At 40.0% G+C, this 27,237-nt stretch overlaps 5 protein-coding genes and 1 long non-coding RNA gene across 18 annotated transcripts; 1 reads left to right on the top strand and 5 right to left on the bottom strand.

Moving 5' to 3' along the window:
- Positions 1–116: 116 nt before the first annotated feature.
- On the top strand, positions 117–1,078 carry LOC124313494 (DNA-directed RNA polymerase II subunit RPB11-like). The gene is made up of 4 exons (XM_046778453.1): positions 117–274; positions 349–438; positions 734–908; positions 980–1,078. Exons 1-4 carry the CDS (start codon positions 222–224, stop codon positions 1,013–1,015), a joined length of 354 nt encoding a protein of 117 aa, XP_046634409.1. The 5' UTR covers positions 117–221; the 3' UTR covers positions 1,016–1,078.
- Positions 903–13,042, bottom strand: LOC124312782 (CAP-Gly domain-containing linker protein 1-like). Of its 7 annotated transcripts, none has more exons than XM_046777228.1 (15): positions 13,020–13,042; positions 9,676–9,796; positions 9,546–9,599; positions 9,245–9,352; positions 8,979–9,056; positions 8,454–8,837; positions 7,866–8,383; positions 7,604–7,648; positions 6,386–6,670; positions 6,069–6,320; positions 2,352–5,848; positions 2,046–2,283; positions 1,647–1,975; positions 1,349–1,587; positions 903–1,293 (listed from the first exon to the last, which is right to left on the bottom strand). In XM_046777228.1, exons 2-15 carry the CDS (start codon positions 9,776–9,778, stop codon positions 1,247–1,249), a joined length of 6,177 nt encoding a protein of 2,058 aa, XP_046633184.1. In that variant the 5' UTR covers positions 9,779–9,796; positions 13,020–13,042; the 3' UTR covers positions 903–1,246. The 7 variants fall into 7 exon arrangements, with proteins under 7 accessions (XP_046633184.1, XP_046633185.1, XP_046633181.1 ...); XM_046777229.1 differs by lacking the exon at positions 13,020–13,042 and adding an exon at positions 11,893–12,152 and having other exon boundaries at positions 7,950–8,383; XM_046777225.1 differs by lacking the exon at positions 13,020–13,042 and adding an exon at positions 11,893–12,152.
- Positions 13,043–13,246: 204 nt separating this feature from the next.
- LOC124313622 lies at positions 13,247–15,789 on the bottom strand. Of its 4 annotated transcripts, none has more exons than XR_006910901.1 (5): positions 15,617–15,789; positions 15,221–15,459; positions 14,703–15,147; positions 14,172–14,630; positions 13,247–14,093 (listed from the first exon to the last, which is right to left on the bottom strand). It is a non-coding gene; the product is annotated as an uncharacterized LOC124313622 (long non-coding RNA). The 4 variants fall into 4 exon arrangements; XR_006910902.1 differs by having other exon boundaries at positions 14,172–14,410; positions 14,480–15,147; XR_006910900.1 differs by having other exon boundaries at positions 13,247–13,561; positions 13,986–14,093; positions 14,172–15,147.
- A 177-nt stretch (positions 15,790–15,966) lies between these two features.
- Positions 15,967–23,113, bottom strand: LOC124312787. 4 transcript variants are annotated; one of them, XM_046777244.1, is made up of 17 exons: positions 22,939–23,113; positions 22,558–22,826; positions 22,002–22,492; positions 21,778–21,930; positions 21,454–21,718; positions 20,899–21,380; positions 20,700–20,823; positions 20,375–20,629; positions 19,855–20,306; positions 19,601–19,762; positions 19,247–19,529; positions 18,642–19,180; positions 18,218–18,575; positions 17,584–18,146; positions 16,978–17,500; positions 16,417–16,907; positions 15,982–16,347 (listed from the first exon to the last, which is right to left on the bottom strand). In XM_046777244.1, exons 2-17 carry the CDS (start codon positions 22,824–22,826, stop codon positions 16,226–16,228), a joined length of 5,532 nt encoding a protein of 1,843 aa, XP_046633200.1. In that variant the 5' UTR covers positions 22,939–23,113; the 3' UTR covers positions 15,982–16,225. The 4 variants fall into 4 exon arrangements, with proteins under 4 accessions (XP_046633201.1, XP_046633200.1, XP_046633199.1 ...); XM_046777243.1 differs by lacking the exon at positions 22,939–23,113 and having other exon boundaries at positions 15,982–16,131; positions 16,221–16,347; positions 22,558–22,881; XM_046777242.1 differs by lacking the exon at positions 22,939–23,113 and having other exon boundaries at positions 22,558–22,881.
- Positions 23,114–23,490: 377 nt separating this feature from the next.
- LOC124313352 lies at positions 23,491–24,882 on the bottom strand. The gene is made up of 2 exons (XM_046778237.1): positions 24,254–24,882; positions 23,491–24,187 (listed from the first exon to the last, which is right to left on the bottom strand). The coding sequence occupies exons 1-2, from the start codon at positions 24,275–24,277 to the stop codon at positions 23,561–23,563; spliced, it is 651 nt and encodes a 216-aa protein (XP_046634193.1). The 5' UTR covers positions 24,278–24,882; the 3' UTR covers positions 23,491–23,560.
- Positions 24,883–24,991: 109 nt separating this feature from the next.
- Positions 24,992–27,177, bottom strand: LOC124313145 (F-box-like/WD repeat-containing protein TBL1Y). The gene is made up of 9 exons (XM_046777898.1): positions 26,904–27,177; positions 26,469–26,752; positions 26,232–26,408; positions 25,973–26,167; positions 25,839–25,913; positions 25,676–25,785; positions 25,403–25,568; positions 25,228–25,335; positions 24,992–25,154 (listed from the first exon to the last, which is right to left on the bottom strand). The coding sequence occupies exons 1-9, from the start codon at positions 26,911–26,913 to the stop codon at positions 25,086–25,088; spliced, it is 1,194 nt and encodes a 397-aa protein (XP_046633854.1). The 5' UTR covers positions 26,914–27,177; the 3' UTR covers positions 24,992–25,085.
- Between the last annotated feature and the right edge of the window lie 60 nt (positions 27,178–27,237).

Genomic DNA, 27,237 nt, shown 5'->3' on the forward strand with positions numbered 1-27,237 from the left:
TTTCAATGAAAATTATTTTCAATCCAAAATCAAATTTGTTATTTTCTTTATTTTTAGAAATAAATTCTTAACCGCTAGAAGTTTTCCTTAAAAATTTTTTGATCGCAATAAATGAAAACCGCAACTCTGGACTCTGGGGGAACTGTCAAACTCAAACGTATTCACTACCTTTTAGAAGTACGCATGGTCGGTGTGTTTGTTGTTTTGTCCAATAACTAAAAATGAACGCACCACCGTCATTCGAATCCTTTCTTTTGTTTGAAGGAGAGAAAAAGTGAGAAATTCATTTCAATAACTACAAGATTCATGTTTTTTTTCATTCTAAATGTTCTCTTGTTTTTTTTCTAGAATCATCGTTGAACAGGACACTAAAGTTCCCAACGCAGCAATCTTCACCGTAAACAAGGAAGATCATACTCTGGGAAACATGATTCGATGGTATTTTATTTCTTAAGTACTATAATTTTTAATTGAGTAACACATTTGAGAGGATAGTGTAAACAAACCAGTGAGTTAGAATGATTTCACAATCGTAAGTATTAATAACCAGCCATTCCCTTAGGTGTAGCGAAAAGTTTCCTGTTTGAACATTTTAATGTTGAGTGATTTAATAATTATTTCAGAAATATTCACAGCCCATTGAATGATAGTATAATTATATAAAATAGATATTTATTTCAATGTCTCATAGATTTATAGAGCAATAATATTTTGAATTCTTTGCTATTTACAGCCAGCTTCTGAAAGATCCCAATGTGCTATTTGCTGGATACAAACAACCACATCCATTGGAGCATAAATTCATTCTACGTATTCAGAGTACACCTGCCTATTCTCCTCAGGATGCATTGATGAATGCCATCACAGATTTGATTTCAGAGCTGTCACTTCTTGAAGAACGATTCCGCGTAATAATTTTGTGTATTTAAATTCTAAGAACAAACTCCACAATAACAATATAAACAATTTCTTTATGTAGGATGCCGTACGAGAAAAGCGAGAAGGCTTAGAATAGAGACTAATAATCAAACAAACAAACACATGGAAGCTTTTTTTTTAAATACATGATTTGCATTAATCTATGAGTAGCCATCATCGTATTTTTTCTCATATCAGATCTTCAGTTGTATGAAAGTCGTTTCACGAAGGCACCGGTAAACGTTCGAGAAAAAACTTAGTATTTATAGAACTTGGCATCTAGACAAGACGAAAACAGCAGTGACATCAGCAAAACAACACGTCTCGTTTAGAAGGTTGCATCTTCCGTGCATTCCGAAGTTGCATGGCCAAATACTGAAAAGAAAACATTAGAATTTCAAATAACTATAAATTTTAAGGATGGAGGTACCTTCACAAATATCACAATAAGGTCGCATGGCACCCCTCGACCCTCCGTGGTGTGAATGTTGTTTATAGCTGGGCGAATCTTGGTTAAAGGAAGGCATCGAGCGTTGATTCGAAAAAGGCGGTGAGTTATCAAAGTCTTCGGAGGCTTGTGTGGGACAATCTTCAGTGTCATGCAAATCGAACAAATCGCAAATGTCGCAGAATAGTCTTGGGGGTTTGGCTTCGATCTTGACTCCATTCCTAGACAAATAGCTCATTAATAAACATCAATCTCCAGTTCTCTCAGTACCAAGTCTCACCGATTTTCAGGTGCAAGAGCATTTTGGCCGAGCAACGTCGCCTGGCTGATTTCCAGTTTGACATTGAGATCCTCAACTTTTCTTTGCATGTCTACAATAACGGAATTGAGAAACTTAATTTCTTGTTCTTTTTGATGGTAGTCGTCCTTGAATTTCTTGATTCGAACGTCAGTGTCTGCCGCATCAGCTCCGGCACCTCGAGAAGCGGCGGCAGCGGCTACTTGTAACTCTACCACTTTGGCTTCCAACTGTTTCTTTTCACGGTCGACTGTAGAAAAGGCCGTCAACAAGTGAGAAACTTCTGTTGTAGATTTTTTCAAGCTTGTCGTCTAAAAAAGGAAAATTGTAACATTCAATTTCAGTTGATCAGAGAAAGGGATAACAAGAAATTCCAATCACCTCCAGTCGTAAAGCTTCCAGTTCTTTTTCTTTTCCAGCCAAGCTTTCCGTCAATCTTAATACTCTATCTTCAGCTTTGTCTCGATCATCCATCTCTTCTTTCAATTCAATAGTTTTCAACTCAAGTTTCTCCTCTAGACTTTTAACTCGAAGCTCAACTTCCTGCAATTCCGCTAATCTTTGATCAGTTTCCTCCAGAATGGACTGTAATTCTTTGATCCGGTTTTGTGCCATTTCCCTATACAGATGAAATAGAAACAAATCATGGACAGTTCGAAAAGAAAAGACATAAATGATAATACTTACAAATCTTGCAACAGTTGGCGAGTAGACTCAGCCACCTCCTTGGTAACATCGAGCTGACCTTGGAGGCGACTGCTTTGTTCCTCCAGTTGACGTTTCAACAAAGATAATTCTTCTTGCAATTTCAGTTCTCGATCCCGCATGGACTCTTTCACGGCCGACAATTCATTTATCTGCTGCTTCAACTCCGTCTGCTCCTTCTGACTCTTCTGGCTGAATTCTTCTTGCAATTTATTGGCTAAAGCCAACTGCTCACGTACTTCCATCAGCTCCTTCTCGTTCTTCTGGCTATCTTCTAAAGCGACTTGGATTTCATCCGCACGGGCTCTAGCTTCAGCTAACGCAGCTTGAAGTTCTTTTTCTGTCTCTGCTGTCGCCTGGTTCTCCTGAAGCTTCTGTTCCAGCTCGGCAATGTGGGCTGTAAATTTGTCTTTCAAGAGCGTCACTTCTTCCGTCAGCTTCGCCAACATTTCATCACGCTCCCGGATCTTGTGACTGGATTCTTCTTTCTCGATCGACAGACTGGAGAGTTGATTCTCCAGCTGTTTAAGGGATTCTTCTAGTTGAAGTTTCTCGATAAGCCAATTAGATTTTTCTTGTTCTAATTCTGCGAAGGATTTCTTTAGTTGAGCCATTCCACCTTCCGATTCTTGCTGATGGGATTCAAGGTTTTGAAGTTGCTCCTTCATTTGATCACACTTTTGCTTAGTCAACTGTAATTCGCTCTCATATTTATCGGTGGTGATTGCGGTGGTTGAAAGGAGATCAGCGATTTGTTTCTCTTTGTTGGCCAGATCGGCACTGAGTATTCCATTGGACTGTTCCAACTCGTCCTTTTCTTTCTGCGACTGAATTTTCATTTTATCCAAAGTTTCGTTGACATTTTGAAGTTGGGCTTGTAAATCCACCTGGGATGCAGTGAGACCAGCGATTTTCTCAGCTTGATTTTTCACTTCTCCACGAAGATCCTCACTCGACCGATTCCATTCTGCCTTGTCCTTTTCAAACTGTGTCTGAGCATCCTTCAGTGATTGACTGATCTCTTGTATTTGGCGTTCAAGATCCGCTTTGACGGCGGAAATTTCAACAATCTTCTCATCGCGGGTTGTGAGATCGGAATGAAGTGTTGCATTAAGTTGTTCCAGCCCAGTTTTTTCTAGTTCAAGTTTAGATGATTGTGATTGGGATTCACTCAACGTCTGTCGGGCAGTCATCAGTTCACCGTGAAGACGAGTAAGGTCTTGCGAAGCATTACTGGATGTGCTGGAGAGTTGTAACAATTCAGATTCAAGTCGCGATTTTTCTTCGTCGAGTTGGCTGAGTCGCTGGTCGTTGGCCGCTTTCTGTTGTTCGAAATCGTTGCATTTCTTTCTCCACTGTTCAGCTTCGTCTTCGCTTTTCATCTGCAATGCCAACTCGGATTTAGTTTTCTCTTCTTGTAACTTTGACAACTGAACTTTGATTTCAGAATGTTGAAGTTCCAAAACTTCGGATTGACTTTTCAGTTTTTCAAATTCCAATTTCTTCTTTTCTGCTTCCGTTTTAGCTGCATCTTTTTCTTTTTCAAACTTTTTCTGATCATCCTTTAGCGTTTGACTGATCTCTTGTATCTGGCGTTCAAGATCCGCTTTGACGGAGGAAAGTTCAACAATCTTCTCATCGCGAGTTGTGAGATCGGAATGAAGTGTGGCATTAAGTTGCTCCAGCCCAGATTTTTCTAGTTCAAGTTTAGATGATTGTGATTGAGATTCACCCAGGGTTTGTCGGGCAGCCATCAGTTCACCGTGAAGACGAGTGAGGTCTTGTGAAGCATTGCTGGAAGTGCTGGAGAGTCGCAACAATTCAGATTCGAGTCGCGATTTTTCTTCGTCGAGTTGAGTGAGTCGCTGGCCGTTGGCCGCTTTCTGTTGTTCGAAATCGTTGCATTTCTTTCTCCACTTCTCCGCTTCTTCTTCGCTTTTCTTCTGCAACGCCAACTCGGATTTGGTTTTCTCTTCTTGAAGTTTTGTCATCTGAACTTTGATTTCAGACTGTTGAAGTCCCAAAACTTCAAATTCCCGCTTCAATTCTTCAAATTCCAACTTTTTCTTTTCTGCTTCCGTTTTAGCTGCCTCTACAGACTCGGCCAATGAAACACGGGTTGTTTTCAATTCTGCCTCTAATCTAGATTTATCTTCATCAGCCTTGACCTTTTCTTCTTCAAGATTAGCCAACTGAATTTTTACTTCCATTTGTTGCAGCTCCAAAGTATCGTATTTGTCTTTAAGCTCTTCATATTCAAAATTTTTCTTTTCTGATTCGGATTTAGCGGCTTCTTTAGAGACGGACAGTGAATCTTGGGCAGCTTTCAATTCAGCAACGAGTTTCGTTTTCTCTTCTTCGGAATTGGTTTTCTCTTTTTGTACATTTTCCAGCTGAACATTGACTTCCGCAAGTTGGCGTTCCAGTCCACTGTATTTCACTTTCAATTCTACAAATTCATTCCTTGTTTCTTCTACTTCAGATTTCGCAGCCCCGGTCGATTCGACCAACAAAGCTCTGACAGACTGCAACTCTGCATCCAAATTAACTTTCTCTTCTTCAGATTTCATCTTCTCTTCTTGAATATTGGCCAATTGAATTTGAATTTCCGTTTGCTGGACCTCCAAAGCGTCGTATTGCGCCTTCAGTTCTTCAAATTCAAACTTATTCGTGTCGGCGTCGGCTTTGGCAACTTCTTTCGATTCTTCCAACAACGCGTGAACCCTTTGCAATTCTGCATCGAGTCGGATTTTTTCCTCTTCCACATATGCTAATTGCACTTTATTATCCTCTTTCTGATGTTCTAAAGTTTCGATTAAATTCTTGAGTTGTTCTATTTCCTGGTTTTTCGTTTCAGCTTCAACTCTTTTAGCTTCTTCCAGCTGGGCGGCAGACGCTTGTGTATCCGCTAATTGCAATTCGAGTCGCACCTTTTCCTCGTCCAGGTTGAAAAGCTGCTCCTCATTTTTGGCCTCCTGGCGCTCGAGCTCGTCTAACTTCACCTTCAATTTATTCAGTTCCGCATCTCCGTCATGCTTCGTTTGATTTGTTGAAGCTAAAGAGTCTGCCAAGTGTAACTGAAGCCGTTCCTTTTCCTCGTTCAATTTCGACATCTGTTCTTGACTTTCGGCATGTCGACGTGTCATTTCTTCCAGCTTGGCTTTCAAGTCACGCGACTCGGTCACCTCGGCATCCTGGGAACGGTTTAGTAAGGCTTGGGCTTCGTTGAATTGCGTTTCGAATCGAGTTTTCTCTTCGTTCAGCTTTTCAAGCTGTTGTCGACTTTCGGCGTTTTGACGTTCAAGGATTTCCAGTTTGTTCTTCCACTCTCCCAGCTCCGTTTCGCCGACATTTGTAATCTCATTCAGCGAAGTTTTGGTGACTTGCAGCTCAGTTTCCAGTGCCTGGAATCGTTCTTCGGCGTTGCGATTTTTCAGCTGCTCAGATTCTAGCGATTTCGACAGCTCTTGCATGGAATCCTAATCAATCAATCACTCGATGAGTCAGGCGAAAGGATTCACATGAATAATTTACGCGATATAAATAATCAATAAACAATAGGTGAAGTGTGAATTGTCAGATTGCGTGCCAGATAAGAACATACATGAATAAAATATTTCTCCCCACATCACTATACCATGAAAAGCCATAAAATTCAAAGTAAAGAGAATGGACGGGTGAAAAGAGAAATAAATTTACCTTTAGTTGCAAAAGTTCGTTTTCTTTGACCCGCACAGAAGCCTCGAGTTGCCGGATGCGATCGTCTGACTGATCGTTTTCGGGGGTGGCTGACTGCGGTTGCTGTTGACCTTTGGCTTGCAACGCATCCAATTCATCCTTGTAGCGTGCGGCCAATTCTTCCGCTTCGAAACAACGTTGGGCCTCACTTTCGAGCTGTTCAACCTGGCGAGCCCATTCTTTCTCTTTATCGTCCATTCCCTTTTGCTGAGCCTGAAAAATTTATGACGTCGTTAAAAATTAAATTCAAAAATTCCATTTTGGTACAATAGAAATACCTCAATTTCAGAACGGAGAATAGTTTCCTCTTCCAACCGGAATTGCAAATCGTCAATTTGGGCTCCTTGGGACGAGCGGACCGATTCGGCTGCCAACAAAAGTCGTTCCAGTTCCTCCATTTTTTTAGCGAATTCTTCTTTCTCCAAGTTGTAGCGACGCTGAAGCAAGGATAGCTGGTGTTCGGCCTCATCGGCCTGGGCGGCCGCACGGGTCACTTCACTGCGCTCCATTTCTCGCTCTTTCATCAGCTGTTCAATGTGTTGGTCTCTCTCTCGCAGCAAATCCTAACCAGCGATTACAATGAAACTTTTGCTTTCCTAACCCAAAAATAAGGATCGCCGCCGCTCCCAACAATTAAAATCATTTTTTCGAAATTGGTTTGCGCGTTTTATTTTTATTTTTATAAGCTAAAACAGCGGCCGAATCGATAATCTACGCAAAACAACGCTACATGAGGGCGGGAAAAGGTTATATAGTAAGATCAACAAACAAAAATACTACCATCTCGTAACTGAAATTAACAAAACAATCAAAACAAGCCAGTCCGAAATAGCGATTTTAAATTAATCAAGATGCAAAGTAGCTAAAATACATTGGTATGTATAATTATGTATATATGGTGTTGAGGAAAATTGTTGGCAAATATATATATATATATATATTTAAAAAAGAGAAATTAGAAAATAAAAGAATAGCGCAAATCTAAAAAAAAAAAAAAAATTATTAAGGACTTTTTTTTTCTTTCGTGCTTTTTTTTCTTGGTCATTTCAGTAACAACCGTCTGCGTCGGCGGTGCCATCCTCGTCATTTCTCCCCTAATAAATGGGAGGGTATAAAGGTAAAGGAAAGAGAGAGAAAAAACGAAAATCAAATAATAAAAAAGGGACCATCAGTTGGTGATGTTTGGTCGCATCTACGACATACGAAGGTGTTAGATGATTTTGTAGGCCTAGAAAGCTCTTGTGTTGTTTTTATTATTAAAGGAGGTTTTTTGAGAGGTGAAGTTATATGTGTCAAGGTATATGGATGGCACCGCCCACCGAGACATTCACAAACACAAATCTAGAATGAAATTAAATGGACACTGCTGTGTGGCTTGACTATTAGTGACGATTAGATTTTGGTTGATATGTCAAGAAAAAACCGTAAAAATAAAGCGGTGGTAAATAAGCACAACGGGACATTTCACATAAAAGGTAAGCTACAAAACACCTTACCTGGTGATTATGCGCTGATCCTGTAACCGAAGGGCGGCTTGTTTTCTATGGTCGATTCAAACAATGCAAAAAAGGTCAGTTAAAAGGAATTAAAGATGCACTAAACAATCAATCAAATGCAGTTAACATCTACAGGTTAAAATGTCGAGCGTAAAGTGATTGCGGTAAAATTGCAAAAATTACAAGTTGTCAATAAACAAAAAAAATAAAATAAAATAAAATAAAAAATAGCGTGCGTGTTATTGAGGTGTTAACTAAATACCTGGGTTTTTGCTTGGTGAGTGGGTGAATAAGTGGATGTTAGGGAATTGACGCCCAGTCGAGGGTTGTTGATAGTTGACCTTACCCGGCTGATGGCCGTACTGGCGCGTGATGTTGCAACAGAAGTGACACTGGCCGATTCAGAGTCTCTCCTCGTACCCGTTCGTGACGATCCACCGGCTCTCGGTTGGCTCAGCGAAGACGACATGGAAGCGTTCATGGCTCCGGATGTGCGTCGCATGTGATTGGCCGGTGAGCGGGAAACTTTGTGAATAGGAGCGAATAGACCATAGTGCTGTTGGCATTCAAAGTATCGAGTGCCTGCCACGGCGCCGTCGTTCTTGCCAGTAGGATCGTCCAGTTCCACACCTGCCCATTGGCCAACTGCAAATTCGGCCGTGCCCAGGTAGCGCAGTACACCGGCCTTGGAGCCCTGGCTGCTCGTCACAATGACTCGATCGCCCAGCCGGAGATCGCCAATCGATTGGACACTCACAACAGAATTCGGTGTGGCCGCCACTGGAGTGGAATATAACCAAAAAGGACTGTTGCAAATACATTTATTCTGAAAAGTAATTCAATATATTACCCGGTGAAGTAGAAGCAGTGCCGTTGGCTCCATTAGTATTTGTGGTGGTGGTGGTGGAAGAAGAGTCATCTCCATTTTCGCTCGCAGGTGGCTGTGACTGTTGAGATTGAAGAGCGGCCAGCTGGATGGCGTCGAGTGGTTGTCGTGTAAGTCTTCCCAAGCGAGAGAAGACGCCCTTCTTTGGCTGACACTGGAAATAACGAACGCCGCCAACAGAGCCATCATTCTTGCCCGAAAGATCATCCAGCACGATGCCTGCCCACTCGCCAGGAGCGAACTTTGTCTCGCCAATGAATTGAATCTTTCCCGGTTTGATGCCGTTGACGTAAATGTGTTGACCGATGATGAAACTGTCTGTGTCAGTCGTCAAAATCAAGTTGGCATCTGCAAACGAAGCAAAAGAGTTAGCCAACCCATGAATGATTCAACTTTTTAGAAAGTTGTCCGTCCAGCAAAAAACCAAACAAATGCCATCGCCACGCTAGGAATTAATAATTATTATTATGTTCAAATAAGACAATTCACCTGACATTCGACGAATACCAGCTTCACTCAACCGACGTGCCAGCTCATATTCTGGGTCTAGAGCACTACCAGAACCATCTACAGGGACACACAGACATATAGGTTCATACGTGTTACTAACTACACAAACATACGAAACACAAAAGTGTAAGAAGACAATCAAACGAGCTAATGACAAATCGATGCTGGATATACCCAACGTGCCAATGTTATTGCAGGCGTGAAAAGAGGAAAAGTGTTTTATGTGCTGATAAGTGAAGACGTACCTGAGAGTTTCCTCATCATGTCCTTGCTCGTTTTGCGACTGCCCGGCAAGGACGGCAAGTCGCTTACCCGATCAAGGTCACCACCATCATCAAGACCATCATTTCTATCTACATAAACCATTGTGATAAGAGAGAAGAATGGGACTCTGTAATTAACTACATGCAAAGGTCCAGGAATGTGCTACAATCATGCAAATACCACACCGTGCTCAAAACACCATAGAGGGGGGACAAGAATTAATATATCTACTGTAAAGGGAAAACAAAAGATAAGAAACCACAAACTGCATTCCTGAATTACCTAATTTCTTTTTGGGCCCATCACTTTCGTTTGATATCTTAGACATATTCTCTCCTGAAAATCAAATAGTTTTAACAATCATTTTAAAAATGTTGATCGTGGGATTGGTACCCAGAAATCGTGGTTATACCTGAGGATCCATTTGATGCCGGTTTGGAAGTTACAGATGGCCTGGCCAACCTACTTGTTGGTGGCTTAATCCCACTCGGTTTGACTGGAGCCGAAGCACTCATTTCTCACCTACCACCCACCTGTCAAAAACAACAAAAATGTAGTACACAGAAGAATGAGAACAAAGATAAACACATCAACACTTATTTATGATGTTTATGTTTTGATCAAGATATCACCTAGCTTTACAATAACTATACAATACGAAAGAATTTGTAAGATATCTTACTTTTTACTATCGTGCTAAAGGTTGCCTTTAAGCAAATGAATATAAATACGTGGTGCCACTCTTGTAACTGTAGATTAGACGGCCATATAAGTAAAAGAATTAAGTAGCTCTTTCATGGAGAACCGATAAACTATACTGCATGGATTTCCTTACAAAAATGTCGGTAATACAAACGACCACAGCTCGAAAAAAAAAAGGCTCAGAGAACAGGAAATGTTGGCGCGGCTACAATTGCCCTCTGGCCTCTTTTGGCTAGCTAGTGTGTAGCAGACAGGAATTTAATGTTTACGAACGGGGTAGTAATATCCACGGTTGACAGGTCTCGAAGCGCGACGAAGGTTGCCAAAGATAAATAATACGTGACACCACCAAAAAATCCAAATCAAACCGGACAATTCCACAGGAGACAATGAAATGCGGCTGATAACAAATCGGAAAAATCTAATTAACATTTCCCCTGCGTATAGGATGCCGTTGCGTGTCACTAATAGAACCACCGCCCTGTTTTGATGATAACAGAAATAATAGAGGACGCAGGCAACAAACCAGTATCGAGTGTTTCCGTGTGATGAGTCTGGAGAAAAAATGCAGTTGCAGCTTCCCCACACTGACACGCACGCAATGATAAAACTGACACCAGGGCTTTTTGATGACGTGAAAGAAAAATGGAATTATCTCTCGCAACAAATCAATATCCGCCTTGATTCCTAATAATCCCAAAATGAAATTCTACATTTGTGGCCGTTTTTCACACCTTGAAAGCGATTGACCCGTTTTCTTGTGCCTATATAGCTCGTTTACGTCCGTGTGTGTCTTTACGATCTCGGCAATCAGCTACCCGTTTAGGAATCGACACTAAAAACCACGTCGACTTATTATTGTGGCATATGTCGTAAAACGATATATTCTTCTTTACTTTTCTTTTATTTTCTGCCCTTTTAAAAAGAAAGGAAATTTGTTGTTGGGTTTTATGACTCAGTGCGCCATCGTCGTCCCCGTGGTCTTCCTTCTAAATATTGTACTGCACGCAATTGCTGCGCAGAATAGAAATCTCGTCCGCGGACGGACTTTTTGCCGGTCAATTAACCGTTCCATATTTGTGCAGAAAAATAATAATAGCTCTTCTTTTATACACATATATAATGCCTGCGGTTGTGAGGTCTCGATTCGGTCGGGCGTGCCTCAGCAACCACACCAATGACGTCACGCCTGGAATTTTTGGAAATGAGGTAGTGTAGTAAAATGGTTCTCTCTCTACTTTTCTTCTTATTATGGGACGCGGAATGCGACAGTTTGGGCGACAGAGTCGACGCTGGCCCCCCTAGCCTTTCGCTGTGGTTCTTTCTTGTCTCATCGTAAACAGACAAAAAAGAGATACTATTTTCCACTGTGTAACGCCTTTTCTGAGTTGAACTTTGTTGTTTCTTTTCTATTTGGACAGTCCAATATAAACTTCTTTTTCTAGAGAATGTGTGTGTGTGCTGTTGTGTGTCTCAGAGCATTACGTTAGCCGCCATCAACCTTGTGCCCTTATATGGCCATCGAGGTCCCAAAAGTTTGTGGCGAAAAAATCTGAACAAAAGAGGGAAAACAAACAGGAAAATGTGTTTTTTTTTTCAAAAAGTCTTGACGGATATTACGGAAGCTGAAAATAAAAGAACAAGACAAAACCCCGCTCGTTTGATACGCTTGTTTACAATCTGGAAACCAGTTATATTTTCCACTCAATTTTTATGGCTGAAAGAGAGAAATCTCTTTTGGGTTGCGGCCTCCAATCAGTAGCTCCAATATTGTGATTGGCCAAGTGGGTGAATCACCGACATGTCGTCACTGATGCGGAACTCCACCCGACGACCCGTCAAACTCATTAACGTGACCCGCCCTTATTCCCAGAATTATTTTAAAACCCAAACATTTTAAAAATAAAAGAATTCCTTAAGGGCTTACTTGTTATGTGTGTGTGATGACTCTTAAGATTCTTCAGCTGCTTGTAAATAACGTCACGTATTCGGGGCGAGTATAACTTTTAGAAATGATCAACTGGTTCACTTGACGTTCAATTGTCTCCCGTTTGTTGTTTTTCGGGTGTCGGTGGACTGACAGGTTAGTCTGACGAATTTTGCAAATCTTTTTTTAAAAAAATGTTTTAAACAGGTAGTCGTCGGTACTTGAACTCTGATGGAGTGACGCTGACAAACAACATGACGGGGCCGCAGACGGCGGTAGACTGCGACTGAGAAATCACGTCGGCAGAGGCCCCCGCGTGTTTTTCTTCTCTTTTCGAATTTGGATTGGCCGCGCCAGGAAGAAAAAAAGCCCGCAAGGCCATTTGACTCCTCCAGCGGATTGCTGGCTGGCTATATACACCTCCCTTTACACACGTTATCCATAATAGGCCCTATATACGTAGCCCAACGTCAAACCACCTGTTTTGAATATTCACGAGAGCAAACACACGTACGCTAGACCCATAAAAGGCGCAGGCAGGCAGTCCGAGACCAATAAGACATACGCAACATCCAACGTGTCGGTCAAAGGAAGAAAAAAAGGAATTCAATACAAATATTTCAATGTTGATTTGACAGCAGGATTTATTACTTCACCTTACTAGGGGATACGCAGCGCATATAGAAATCGTTGCCAGAGAGTATAGTAGTAGTTATACATTTTTATACGATTAAGGCTGTCCATATTCGAAGGGGGACATGAGGCGTGCCCTCCTCTCGTATGTCCCAGCCAGCCAACTATGGGCCGGCATTAAGAGGAAATATTCTTTCTATACAGTAAAAGAAGAAGACCAACTCTTTTCTTTCCGAACGATGGTTAATGGTTATAATATACACACCGCACTAATCAATCAACCCCATCTTCTCAACTTATATGATTCCCTTTGGCTGGGGTTTTTTATTCGTGACCATATTGCTCCGTGGTACATCATCTTTGGTCTTTTTGAATAAAATTTGAATGGCAATTCTTTTTATACACACACACACACCGCCGCAGATATAACTGACTGACTGGCTCGCTCTCACAGTATCGTGCAAATCTATTTGGACAAAGAAGAAATATAGTACCTATTTGAAAGTCAGATGATATCTGCGCGAAGTCTCCCAATGGTTGCGTTCTGCGCACTTCATTGTCCTGCTCGTATATAAGTAAAAAAATAAAAAGGTAAAATGTAGTTTTAAAAAAGAAAACGGAATAATCAAAAGAGAACGCCCTGCTGAACAGCTTCAAACTTCTCACGTCCATGTTTAGTATTCAACATGTAACGAGATAAAAATCAAACAAGTTTTTCTGCCTTGTCATTTTTGCTTGTTAGGCCTTTCCTGGATGGTACATAACGTCGTGTGCCAGTCAGGTAGACGCCGTCTGTGGCGTATTGTTTAATCAGCCTCAACATGTATGCAGAGAAAAACCAGTGGTGCTGCACTGACATGGTGACGTCACTATAGCCAGTGAACAGCAGGCGGTCCCCTCATCCCCGCCGTGTTCTTGCCTCCTCCTCATGTTTATCGATCCTCTTGAACAAGTTTGGTTCGCTGAGTTCATCATCGTGTCGTGATACATTCGTGAAAGCGCAGACTGATTGGAACCACCAGCAGCTCAGCATTGTCTAGAATAAGAAAAAAAAAAGAGATTCTTTTCTTGGCAAAAATAAACAAACCTTTTTGTCAGTCACGCACGCGGATAAGATAGCTTATACCAAAAGGTTATACTACAAAAAGAATAAACACTGAGTTTATTTTTTTTAGCGGCCGAAAGGAAGAAAAAGAAATTTTAAAAAGGAAGAAAACATAAAGTTTGGATGGCGAAATCGCCTACGTTTAAAAGAAATTGCGGTAAGTCGCATTGATGATTCGTAAAAAAATAGAGAAAAGGGTTTGGAAGAATTGCCTCATAATAAAAGAGCTGCTGGGTATAACTGGATGACGTTTCGGAATGTTGAAGGAAATAAAAAAGAAGGGAAATAATACGTTTTCGATTTGAAAACTAAAATAAGCGATATAACTGAGTGTTTATAGGTGGGCGGTGGACACCTGGATGTTGGAGACTGCGACGCACTACGCCCTCAGCTGCTGCGCTTTAAGTCTTCTACACCTTGACGAACGTGTTGGGACGTCTTTCGGGAATAGTCTGGACTTGGCCTGGAGATGAGAGATAGAAAGGGAGAGAGAGAGATGATCAATCGCTTTTCCTGGGCAGGTGTAGCGCGTGAATAATACCTGGGTCGGGCTGTACACGGAAACAGCATTAAAGGCGGGTCCCGAAACGGCATTGTTGTTGCTGCTGCTGCTATATTGCCAGAACGTTTATTGCTGGCGGCTCGCGTGGGGGTGTATACGTGCTGCCAGGTTTTGCCGAAAAAATTCTGATGATTTCGCTGACGTCGACTCGATGGTGTCTCAATGCCAAAAGGGCTGCGGAATGAGTGGAGAAACACTGCAATTTAGTCTTTAAATTCCTGGATGAGACAATCAACAAACAAGAAACGATTAAATGAAGGTTATTTTTGAAAAGATTGTTATTTCACCGTTTGTTGGTAAGTTTGATTTAATTAAGTTTAAGTTGGTAATTTTGATGGTTTAGTTTCGAGTACTCATCTGCTTCCTATTAATTGAAAACTCTGCACACAATCAAAGGCTTAAATTGCTCATCCACCGGATTTAGAGATATGTGAAATACTTTTTGCAATACACAAGAAAGAGTTGCAGGAAATCTAATTTGCTTTATATAGAAAATGTGAACTAGTATACCTTTTTCATTCTTCAACAGTATCCTGAGAACCTTAAAAAAGTTTACAGCGATTTTCAATTTCTTAAGGTTAATTTAAGTGATCATAAAAATCACTTCTTGATCATCCTAGTTAAAACAAGTATCATCACGCAATCTAGGTACCAATTCCCAGCCGGTTGCTGAACCTGCGTGTCAAAAACTCAAAATTAAAGCGTTACCGCTAGGTAAAACTTTAGCACACTCTCGCGGCCTTGGCCGACTTCGCCTCCATTTCTATCCAGTTCTTAGCTCGAGTACCTTAATGGCACAGGAAACACGTAATAAACCTAGGGAAATTTCAAACGCCCAATGGTTGTTAACGCTCCACGCGCTCTTCGAACATGATCGTTTCTTCATAAATCAACTCCTTTAATTTTTCCTTTGGCCAATTATCCAATTCCATTTCTAATTTGAATGGTTCTTTTGCTATGGGTTATCAATGTAGTTTCCACTAATTAAATTTCTATCACAAAATTAATTTAAAAAAATGCAAATGTACCTTCTGTAGGTCATAGTCCCTGCTCCAAGTAAGGGTGAGCCAACGCGTCCACCAAAACAAATTGCTGTGGTGGGATGAACACCAACATCTTATTGTGAAGTAAAATCAGAGCTCTTGGGTTTTCAGAAGTTTGTCTACAAGTACTAATTTTGTAAACTAATTTACATTATATGCATGACTATGTATACATTTTTCATAAGGTTGATATCAACAGAAGGAACACTCCATACATCGTTGACCTGTCAAAACACCAATCACAGAAATTACACAGAGGTATACTTTAAAAAGGAACTTCGCAATATATTTTCATGCTTTAAGCTAGTCATAGTCAAAATACAACCACCGACAACCACCTCCACATTTCTCTAAGTTTGTGGTAATTTTTGAAGTACTTACACAACTGTGTTGTCACGTCACTCTGTTGTAAGCTCCTTTTCCAATATAAAGCCAAATTATTTCTATATTTCCTTGAGTGTCCATTTTACCTTCAAAATAACTCAACTTAACACACAAGACACAAAAAGCCCGGGAAGGTTTCTAACTGAGAGCTATTAACAATTTTGTTTTGTTTTTTTTTCGACTGCGCGGCGTCGTTATGTTTACAGAACACGTTGCGCCACCTTTTTACACAATTTTGAACTAAGGTTAAAAAAAAATTCAAACCGAATCGCGAATCGGCGCGATTTCTGAATCGCACTGAATATAAAGAAAACATAAAGAAGCAAAACGAAAAATAGATTGACATCGAAATCATTTACTATCAGCAAATTCAGTGGAATACAAATTTTGCGCTGTTTGCCCATGGTGCGAGACTGAGAAAAACGGAGAATTTGTTTTATAGTTATTTTTTCTCGACAACCTTTAGGAATGGTTATGACTGACAGGTTGTCGGAACTCGGCAATTGATCCGTCTATTTAAAATTATTCATAAGAATTTGCAGAGGGTTATAAGGGAACAAAAATCATAAACTTAATCTATCTTCACATTAGAAAAATTTACCTCGTTCAATCCAAATGCATCCCTTTCTCAAGACAACTAAAAACATCTGATAGTTTAGGCCTCATTAAAATATTCTTTGAGATCATGCGTTTAGTTGCAGTGAAAGCAAAATGTTCACTCGATAATCCTAAAAAGAAAAACAAAAGATAATGGAAAGAAGATGATGGGAAAAAAATCGACAAAAATAATTTCTTACGATCGATATTAACAGGATTGTCATTTTTGATGTTGTCTTGAACATTAGCGTCGTCTCCAAACGGATGAACTCCGGACAAGAGAAAGAAGAAAAAGATGCAACCCAATGCAAAAATATCACATTTCTGACTACCAAATACAATGTAGAAATTGAAAAGTTGGTTTAATTCACTGGTATTAATAATTTCGTTCGGTAGCCAGCGCTCAGTTCCCGTGAATTTGCTCGGGTCAAAATAATTTGTGCCCGCAATCACAGCCCTTGATATCCCAAAGTCGGCCCATTTCATGACAGCCGGATTCGTTTCTGAGATGAGAACGTTTTCTGGTTTCACATCACGATAAATTAGATTTTGGGAATGGATGTAGTCAAGGCCCTTGGCCATCTGAACGAGAACGTCCTGGTCTGAAGGCATTTTGATGAAATCGCGATAAAACAGCGGTTTTCGGACATATTCGGACAGTGATGTCCGGCATTTTTCGAGAGCCAACAACCTATGAACAGAAGCTTATTGAATTATAGAAAGCGGAAATCTTTGGAGACTCTTTGAAAATTGCAACTCACGTGAAATCTGAATTTTTAGCAAAAGTGTAGAGTTTGACGATATTGGCATGGTTGAGATTCATGAAGATTTTTGCTCTCTCCTGTCTTTCTTGGTCAACGGTTTTCAAAAGTATTTCACCTTTTCGAAGTTCGTCTCCTACAGTCGCCATCCGTTTGACAGCGACTGGAACGAGTCGTCCGTAATTCCAGTCCGGGCTTCGTCTATCCGTTGTTTTAACCGACATTCCAAGGAAAACACTGGACAGACCATCGGCGCTGATTCCCAAAACATGATCTTTAGAGTACTGAATCTTTGTAGGCAATTCTGGTTGTTGGTTTCTCTGCTGATTATTGCCAACCAGCGGAATTTCAATCTCCTGAAGTTGACCAGCTGGTGGTGGGAAAGGTTTGAAAAAGTTCAAGTGTTCGACAATTTCTTGCAAGGATGCTGGTCGCTGTTTGGGATCTTTTTGCGTCATCCAACGAATGACACCTTTTATTTGATCCATTTGTTGTTGTTGTACTCGGTATGTGGGCGTAAACTCTACATGGCAAATTTTTAAAATAAAGTTATCATTTGTGTAAAAAGAAAATTTGAATATAAGAGCATCTGTTTCAGCAACTTACCAAGCAAATTTACTTGGTTTCCGCTCATAATGTTTGTCATATTTTCCGAGGTTACCCCGCACGTAAGATTTGCCGTATTTTCCGAGGTTACCCCGCTGGCTTTCCAAAACAAGTTTTGTCCACGACTCCAATAGTAGAAGAACGCATTCCCGGCTGCAAAGATATCGCTTGCTTTGGTGTACTGGACAACCGTGATCTGTCCTGAGCTGTGCTGCATAAGACTTTCAAGTAATTCAGGTGCTAGCCAGATAGGCGTAGAATTGAGTGATTCCATCTGGTTCTCTCGAGTAATCCAAAAATCTGATGATAATTTAATTTGTGGACCTTGCAGTAAATCCTTAGTGGAAGTGATGAAAATGTTGGAAGGTTTGATCGAACCATGAACAAGGCCTTTTTCGTGAATGTACTGTAACCCACTTGTCAGTTGAGACATAAATTGTTCATACCCCAAATTTCCATCTTTGGTAGGCCTACTGGGTAAGGTGTAGGAACCCAAATTTTCATCTTTGGTACTGGGGAACCACTGGTCCAAAGATTCTTCGCAAAACTCCATGCCAAAATACCTTTAATTTGTCATAAAAGTAAATGAATGCGTCGAATAAAAATAACACGTTAAATTTTGTATAACAGTTACCGGTAAAGCTTATCGTGGTCGAATTCAAACATTTTGAGTATGTTTGGATGTTGAATTACCTTCAACTCATTGAATACCTTAGACGTGAATTCTACTAACGAAGAGGAAGCGTCAAGTGGAATTCTTTTCACGGCCATTAGGATGTCGTCTTGCAGTGTAACTTTATAAACGCTCGATAAAGGTCCGCTATGGACCAAATTAAGATTGCCGTAATAATTGTTTGAGAGTCGGTTTCTTGTCTTTAAATAACCATTGACTTCCAGATAATTAATAATTTGTGAAAGAGCGATAGTCTTCTCTGGATTTATTTCAATCATTTGAGTAACTATTGGGCGAGTGAAGTGATTTTCCGGAAGTTCTGTGTTTAAAATAATTAATGAACAAGAAAGACTTAAAAAAAGATTTCTTAATCAATCTGACGTACCTTTCAAATTGACGGGATTTCCTCTGGCAATGTTTGTTGGTATGACCAAATTGATAGATCCAAAAGGATGAATTCCACGCAACAAGAAGTATAGAAAAACACACCCGAAAGAAAACGTGTCGCAATGCACAAAACGAGATTTAGGCGCAATAATCTGATTCTCAACTCTGTTCCAATTGTTAGTTGTTTCGGTAAATTTTGTTATTAAAAGTTTATCTTCTGGGGAAGCCCAATTAGGCCTACCACGACTCTCCCACTCCGACATGTTGGGTTGACTAATGTTAGTTGGCGAATAGAAAACTGAAAAATTGAAACCGGTTATTTTCATTTGAAGCCCTTTCGTTGATGCCGAAATTAAAATGCTCTCAGGTCTTATGTTTCTGTGGATGATATCTTTAGAGTGCACATAATCCAATCCACTGGCTAACTGGAAAAGAACTTGCTCATCTGTGGGCATCCGACCTTTGTATTTCTTAGGATCGTCATCCGCCAAGAATAGTTGGTCGAGAGAAGCATTGTAGTACTGTACAACGAAACCACTATAAACAAAGAAGGTATACTTGAAAGTTGTTAGATAATCGTTAATTTACCTATTAAAATAATACCTCGAAATATTGAAATAGGGTTTGATGACATTGGGATGATTTAGTTGCCTGAGACATTTTAATTCATTAAGCCATAATACGCACACTTTTTCTCCTTCAAAGACAAAGAGTAAGGCTGGGTGATTCCCATAAGAATCAATTCCACTTGGATTTGTAAAGCGCATTACAGTCTTTCCGACAACTCTCTTGATACCGTACAAATTTTCGCCTACAGATTCTGCCGTTCCCTTTAATTTTGACGAAAAAGCGGGAATTGCATCAATACAAAAACTGCTTCTGATTTCTGTAGAAAAAATAATAATTACTAAGAGGCTCACAAGCAAAATATATACAAAGCCCCCATTCGGCATTTACCAGAAAAGTATCGAACTGAAAGTATCTCCTTATCCTGTGTACTCAGTTTACTATTGTATGAAGTTAATATTTTAACAACCTCCCCAGCACAAGGGCGTAGTTTCGGGTCGTGTTCGGTGAGATCGTCTATAAGCTCGATGATCCACGATTCATTTGCTAGAACTAACAAAAATTTAAATATAACCATTTAATTATAGCGTACAAATGGTGGGTAAAATGTACGAAAAAGTTGGTCAACGTAGCAACGATTTTACCTTTCAAATACATCTTTTTGGATTGCAAGATGTTTTTCACGATTTCATTCGTTCCAATTTCTCCAGCAAAGAGATGAACTCCTTTAGATAAAAAAAAGAAGAACACGCAACCCGTAGAAAAGATATCGCTGAAGGTATCGCAGTGTCTGTAATAGAAATTGTCTTTGCGTATCAGGATCTCGGGTGCCGTCCAGTCCAACATTTCGGGTGTCATTTCCATTTTCAGTCCCAATTGATTCGCCCATTTCACTCGGTTCCCAGACACAAAAAGCACATTTTTGGGATTGATATTGCAGTGTATCAAGCCCTTTGTGTGAATGTAATCCAGACCACTGGCCAGTTGAAGAAGAATGTGATGGTCAGAAGGAATTTTCAAAAAGCAGCTCCCTTCGATATAATTATCACTGTAAAGCTCATCAAGTGACATCTTATAAGATTCCAAGGCGTAAAATCTATTTTAAGAAATGGTAATTCTGTTGTATCAGTAAATCTCGGAGAATCTCTTAAATAACACCGCTACCTAAAACTGGTGTTGCTTTCTTTCGCAAAAAACTTGGCAACATTTTCATGTTCAATAGAGTACCATTTGAATTCCTCTTGCTCAACGATTTCAGCAAATTGAGACCGAGCAACACGGAGAACTGCTACAGTCCTGTGTTGAAACGAATCACAAAAGAAAGGCCCAAAACTTCCTTGTCCGATAAGTTCCTTTTCCCCATATGTCAGTTCATTTGCATGCTTAATGCAACGCTGTGATGTCTTGATTTTTGGTTTCCTGACCAAAGAATATTTAATCAGTAGCCATCAGCTTTTACTTACAAAAGATTCTAAATTCGTATTTTTACCTGAGGTCGTCAGTAGTTGAAAAGGTTTTTATCATCTCTATTGCGTTTCCAAGTGTGATTCTTTCTTCTGGCTTTGGATTGATCATTCCTAAAATCAAATCGAATGCAATATCCATTTCAATACCTGTAAACAATAAAAATATAAAGCATTAACAAGCTTTAGAGCTGTGAATAGAATGAAAGGAAATAAATTTCATACTTTCTAGATTAAGCGGATTTCCTTCCAAAATATTGACTCGAATTTGTGCTTCATGTCCAAATGGATGTAAGGGAGACTTCAAGAAAAAGAAAAAGACGCAACCAGCCGAGAAGATATCGCTGAACGTTGTAGCGATTGCGGCGGGATTAGATTCACTAGACTTTTCAGTTCTCATTACTTCGCGAAGAATTTCCGGTGCCATCCAATCGTAAGTCCCCATTGGAGCATTTGGCGTGTAAGATCCGGGATCATCTGTTGCTATACTTAATCCAAAATCTGACCATTTTAACAGAACCGGGTTAGTTCCCGAGATCAAAACGTTGGACGGCTTAATGTTGCGATGAATTAGTTGGTGAGAGTGAATATAGTCAAGACCGCAGGCCATTTGATAGAGACCAACTTTTACAGAAGGTATCGGACCTTTATAACCTCCCGATCCGTATTGTTTCAAGGTAGCGCTGCACAGATCAATAATAAAATGCCTAAATTAAATAAGACAGATATGCATATAATCACTGATTTAAAAATAAAACGAAAAGAATTTTCAAATTATACTTCCACTGGGGCATATGTACAACAGAGTATAGTTTCAAAACGTTCGGATGGTCCAAAAGTTTCATAATATTTTCCATCTCGTCGCGGAAATTGCGATTCACATAAGCGTTTTCTATTTCTTTGACAGCTACTTTTACACCAGCATAATAAGCTTCAGAGACTTCAGAAAAATTTCCACGAAACGCTTTTACACCTTCTCTGAAACTCCATTTCATGGAAAAAATAGATCGACGAATGGTTTGACTCTCATTTTGCAGGGTTGTCTCTATATAAATACAGTAAGATATAATTTCCCAATAAAACAGTTAATTTTAATGTACAAACCCAATTTAGTATCTTTCGCCACCGGGACCTTCAGACGGTCAGAGGAATTGTTTTCTATTTCATCGACGACTTGCTTAATATTGATCCGGTCTTCCGGTTGTTTAGCGACCATTTTAACAATGATTGGAGCTGCAAAATGGTCCTTAGGCAGTTCTATGGAGATTAATTAATCATTTACTGCTACTGAATTATTTTGTAAACGCACAATCAATTCATCAACTTACGTGTCAGATTAACAAGATTTCCCTCAAGGATGTTCCGAACAATAAAACTCGGTGGCCCGTAAAGATGAACGCCCCGAGTCAAAAAGTAAAAGAACAAACAGCCTGTTGAGAACATGTCACTGCTAAGAGTTGCTTGAATCGGACTGTTGGTGTCCCCGTTCAGAATTTGTTCCATGAGCTCAAATGCTATCCAGTAGCGGCTTCGATTGAAAGGATTTTTGCACTTTTTCTCGACTGTGGATCCCAGGATACCTTGTCTACTAACAGGCTCCATCAGTCCAAAGTCAGACAGTTTCAGCTGGATCGGTCTCTCGGTCGATATGAGAATGTTGGTCGGTTTTATGTTCCCATGAACTAAACCCTTGGAATGAATGTACTTCAATCCGTTAGCGATTTGGTTGAGAGCCGTCAAATCATCTGGCATAGGACCAACATATTTTCCTTCGCAATAATCTTCAAGAGTGGCTTCACAAAGTGCCATAGCTACATACCTATGATTAGATAGTAATACAAATTGTTATGGTAGTGCATGAGATTTTTATTGAATAGGGGTTACCTGTACATACCACCGGGAACAAAAAAGTTACCGGTTGTAGAACCTGACGGAGAAAAGCGTGTTCCATCATCATCCACAGCAAAGATTTTCAATACGTTTTCGTGGTCAAGTTGAGTCAACAGTTTCGTGATGTCGTCTTCAATCGGCAGCAATTGGCGTGGTATCTTCTTGACGGCAACTTCGAGACTATTGCAAACACCTCGAGCAACAGAGTAGATAAAAAGATTCTCAGGAACTAAGTCGATTGTTGGGCTAGTTGAACGCTGCATCTTCGACAAAATTTAAAGGAAATATTCAATACAAAGCGAAGCAATATGAACAGTAGAACTGAATAAACCAAGTTTAGTACGCAGTAAGACTCAGATAAAAAAATTATCTTACCTTGTGTTGTTCGGGACATTTCAACAACCACCAATCTTATCACCATTCGGTAAACACTGATGCACTGATAAACTGTTGTTGATGCACAAATTGAAGTCAACATTTTAATGAAGTACAGTAACACGATTGTTTCATGTATTTAGGCCACAACTACAAATCGCAATCCCACTTATGACTTATCTCTCGTGTATATCACACCCATAATCGCAGACCACACTTTCGCGTATCGTGACTCGTGAGTAAAATTGAGCTATTGTATTTCGTCTGCTTTGTAATACATTAAAAAGCTTAAAAATTCCTTTGTAAAAATTGGCGCGGTATTTTTTTTCGACCACGTGACTTGTCGCCATTTTGTGCGCATCCAAGGTCAGACGAAATAGATAGTTTTGTGCGTGATTTATCATCTGTAATCATTTTAAAAAATTTAGTTTTTTTTTTTCATTTTAAAATTTTATTGAAATAAAGCAGAGGAAATATGTTCTTAAATAGAAGAAGCAAGGTGATATAATAAGAGTGCATAATGGAACGTCTACGGCTACCTCGACAGCTACCTCATGGTTAAAATACACCATAATTAATTTACATTACATAAATAGAAATAATACATAATGTAAACAATTATCTAAAATGTGTGTCTGTTGCGAATGGGAGCTGGATGTTGAGCTTTATGTTGCTGTTTTCGCATGTCTTCCATCGAATCTTCCATCGACGCCTTCGACGGTCTGTTGCTCTTCTTATCCTTGATTGACTCCCAGTAAACTCCAAACAGATTCTTCAGCGACTCATCTTTCACTTCCCAAGACGGCTGCTCGTCACTGGTATCCATCCATTGGTGACTCTGAACAGGTTTTTTGCGATCCTGTTGAGAAGTTGCTGGCCTTCTCCTCTGCTGCTTCATTAACTTCTCATTCAAGTCTTCCAAAGAGTCGTCATCATCTTCAAACATGTGGCGGATGGGCTGCTGTTGCCTTTGAGTCGCACCTGGTCTTGGTCTATGGAAGCTGTTACGCTTAAATCGATTTTCTTCCGGCTTCTCGTGTCGGCCCTCCTTACTGCGGAAGAGCTGGCCATCAAATTGGACTTCCAATGAGTTTTCATAATCGGCGTGGTCTTCCGGTAGTTCACGGGAATCGACATGAGTTTCGTGAGAATCTTCGTGGTCAATATCGGACATAGGCCTACTGACTTGAGGAATGGTCAAAGAATCGGCTGCTTTTAAAAGTGTTGCGAGCATCAGAGCTCCGGCAAGCTAAAAAATATTAACAACTATCAAATCAAAATGCTTTACTGTATGAAAATCTAGGATAAAACTTACCATAATATAACCAAGACGAAACATGTTGATATATTTTGGGAACTGCTGTATGTCTTTCAATATTCGCTGTGAGAATGTGTTCTACTGTCTTGGGTGTCCACGCTTTTATATGGATTGCTGAACAAGGAAACCAATACAACTATTGCCAATCAGCACTATTTGCGTTGTACCGCAAGGTCGTCGTGGTTTAACAATCTTGGCTAAATCTGGGTATAGGTCGGTGTTATATGTAGAATGGTGACCTAGGATTGGACCGCACAGCGCCCTTCATTGACGAAACTAATCTTGAACAGAGCTAATAGAGGTCAGCATAAAAGGCCGACTATACTTTTTCAAATTCTTGCATTCCAAATAATAAATATTCGTTCGAAAATTAGAAGCAGTAGCTATAGCGGCACTATTTCAAATTATCCGAGTCAGTGGTTTTCAATTGATTATGAATCAGACACGGAAAATGGGTTTGGTATGTTAAAGGCCTGTACACCTTAGTTGCATAATGATTTTATTAAGGACACGTTCTAATTTTCTCAGTATTCGCGTTTAATTCTAAAGTTAGTGAAAGGACTATAAACAAGAGACCTATAATCAAGGTAACGTAATGCGAATATCATTGCGTGGCCTTCTCCGGAAGCCAGTTCCAAAATTGAATGTTCAATAATATTTTTCAAAATTAACGCGTGAAAGAATTCCGACATAGTAGGGTTAAATTAGAATAACCGCAATATATAGATCACGTGATCAAAATTTCAGAAAATTTATGTGAGATAACGACTTTTATAAACAATAACGTAGATTTACGCTTAAATATAGACAATTAATACACACAATAGACTCAGCTTGTTTGATCTTCAGAAGAATCAATGCAATCTTCAAATTCATCTTCTAATTCAAAGACATGGACCTGTATTGGTTTCAGTAAGTCTTTTTTTTTTTTAACGCGCTCTATTTAAATGAATGAAGTTTTATCAGTATACCTGAGAAGAGTTGGTGGAGATGGCCAGTTTGTTGCTGGTGGGATTCCACCTGATGTGACTCCAGTCTTCACTTATCGATTTAATGTGTTGGAAAATGATGACCCAATTCTGTTATCGTTGAAACAAAAAATTCTGTCAGTTTGTCAACGTGATAAAGAATTGTGTCACAAAATACTTTAGTTGACCAAATAATTAATTTCTCTTCATTGTCTAGCGATGCCAGATACTGGCCATCGGGTGAAAAGGAAACCCTAGTGACCGCATCCGAATGGCCACCATTGAGAGTTTGAAATCGGTTTTCCGTGACATGCCAAATGACCACCGTTCCATCTTCTAGTCCGCTAAAATGAAAAACAAAAAATTAATATTATTCGCGATTCCGCTTACGACGTTATTTTGGCTACATCCGTGCCTAATGTCGTAACCAGTCGATTAAGGGAAATAGCACCTGGCAATCAAAGCGGCCTCGCCGGATCGAATTCCATGACAATCGACGCAATAAATTCGGTTGTCTAATTGGATATTGCCGACATCTTTATGCCTCTTTTTGGACCAAACCTGAAAGAAATTTATTAAATAAAATATTTAAGTTTATAGACAACCAGATTTACCTTTATTGATCCATCAGTCGAACATGAAACGATGTATTGCAGCGCAAAATGCCACCGAACGTTAAAAACACCTGACTAAATAATCAGTTTAGATATTTTGATCTCACCAACACAATAATTGTTTCCTATTATACGTGAAAAAGACGGCTGATTGGGACGTCAGTTCCGGTGTCACAGATAAGGATGCTCCCTTCGTACGTGCTGGCGGCCAGTCGTGTAGAAGAAATCCACTCAAAATCCCACACGAATTTCGTGCCGAGTTCCAGGCATTCACAGTCGTATAAATCATCCAAGTCGGAATTCCATATCAATATTCGCTGGAGTTCACCCTAGAGCAGTAAAAGAGAACTGGCAACGTGTTACATAAACTAAAAAACGATAATTGGTGAATACTTCGTCTCGACTTCGAGATGCAAACAAATTTCTATTCCATCGATTCCAGATGACGGCAAACACCGCTAAATTATGTTCTTTTGCTTGAAAAGGAATTAAAGAGGTATCGCTATTGTTGTAGTGCCACACTACAACTGTTCCGTCAAAACATCCCGCCGCTAATCTAGTCCCATCCACCTGTTTTCAAAAATGATAAAATGGGTAACATTTTCAATTCAAATTCTACAATTTTATTACATTCCAAGCGAGGCAGTGGATATGGGATGGGGCATCCACCCGGAATCGATCGTCTGGTGTCCATCTAGCGAACGGAGTATCTTCGTCATGTCCCCGGAATAACCGGATAGACCCGCTGCTTAATCCGCACGCCAACACTGGCTGGGATGGATGAAAAGCGCAGTCAAACACCTTCTCTTCGCCGTCGGATAGCCTTTCTTCTTCTTTGTAACACGTCTGGCCAGTTTTCCTGAAATCACGTTCACAATCGTCGTCGTCGTCATCTGTCCAGCAGTTTTCACTTTCTGTACAAGGAAAAAACCATATCAGACGAATCAAAACAAAAAACTTCACAATCGAAAGTTGTCGTCTTATCAGACAAAGCTTGGGGATTGTACACAGAAAAGTTACTGATTAAATTCACAAATCAAATTATTTTCCATATTATTATTATACCTTTGGCCATCTTGCAGAGATGTAGTGACGACCGGTTATTTTTAATAATAACGAGAAAACTAGGGCCGTCAGTCCACGGCGAGCACTGCAGTTGTTGTTGCACTGTCGGATGTTGTGGTCCTTGCACTGATAACGGTACCTTGTGCAAGCATTCGGTGGGTTTCACAGTCCTGAACTAGTGCTATCGCACATTATCAAAGCTCCAACAATACTGGCTATGCTCCCTGAACTGCGTGTAAGTAGGGCAATGCCGTCGACAAATCCTTTTTTGGGATCTTGCAGACGTGGAAATCCCGCAAGTGTTTGAAAATCCATCAAATTCTCACATAGCCCT

This window comes from Daphnia pulicaria, chromosome 9 (genome assembly GCF_021234035.1).
Source record: "Daphnia pulicaria isolate SC F1-1A chromosome 9, SC_F0-13Bv2, whole genome shotgun sequence".
Lineage (NCBI taxonomy): Eukaryota > Metazoa > Arthropoda > Branchiopoda > Diplostraca > Daphniidae > Daphnia > Daphnia pulicaria.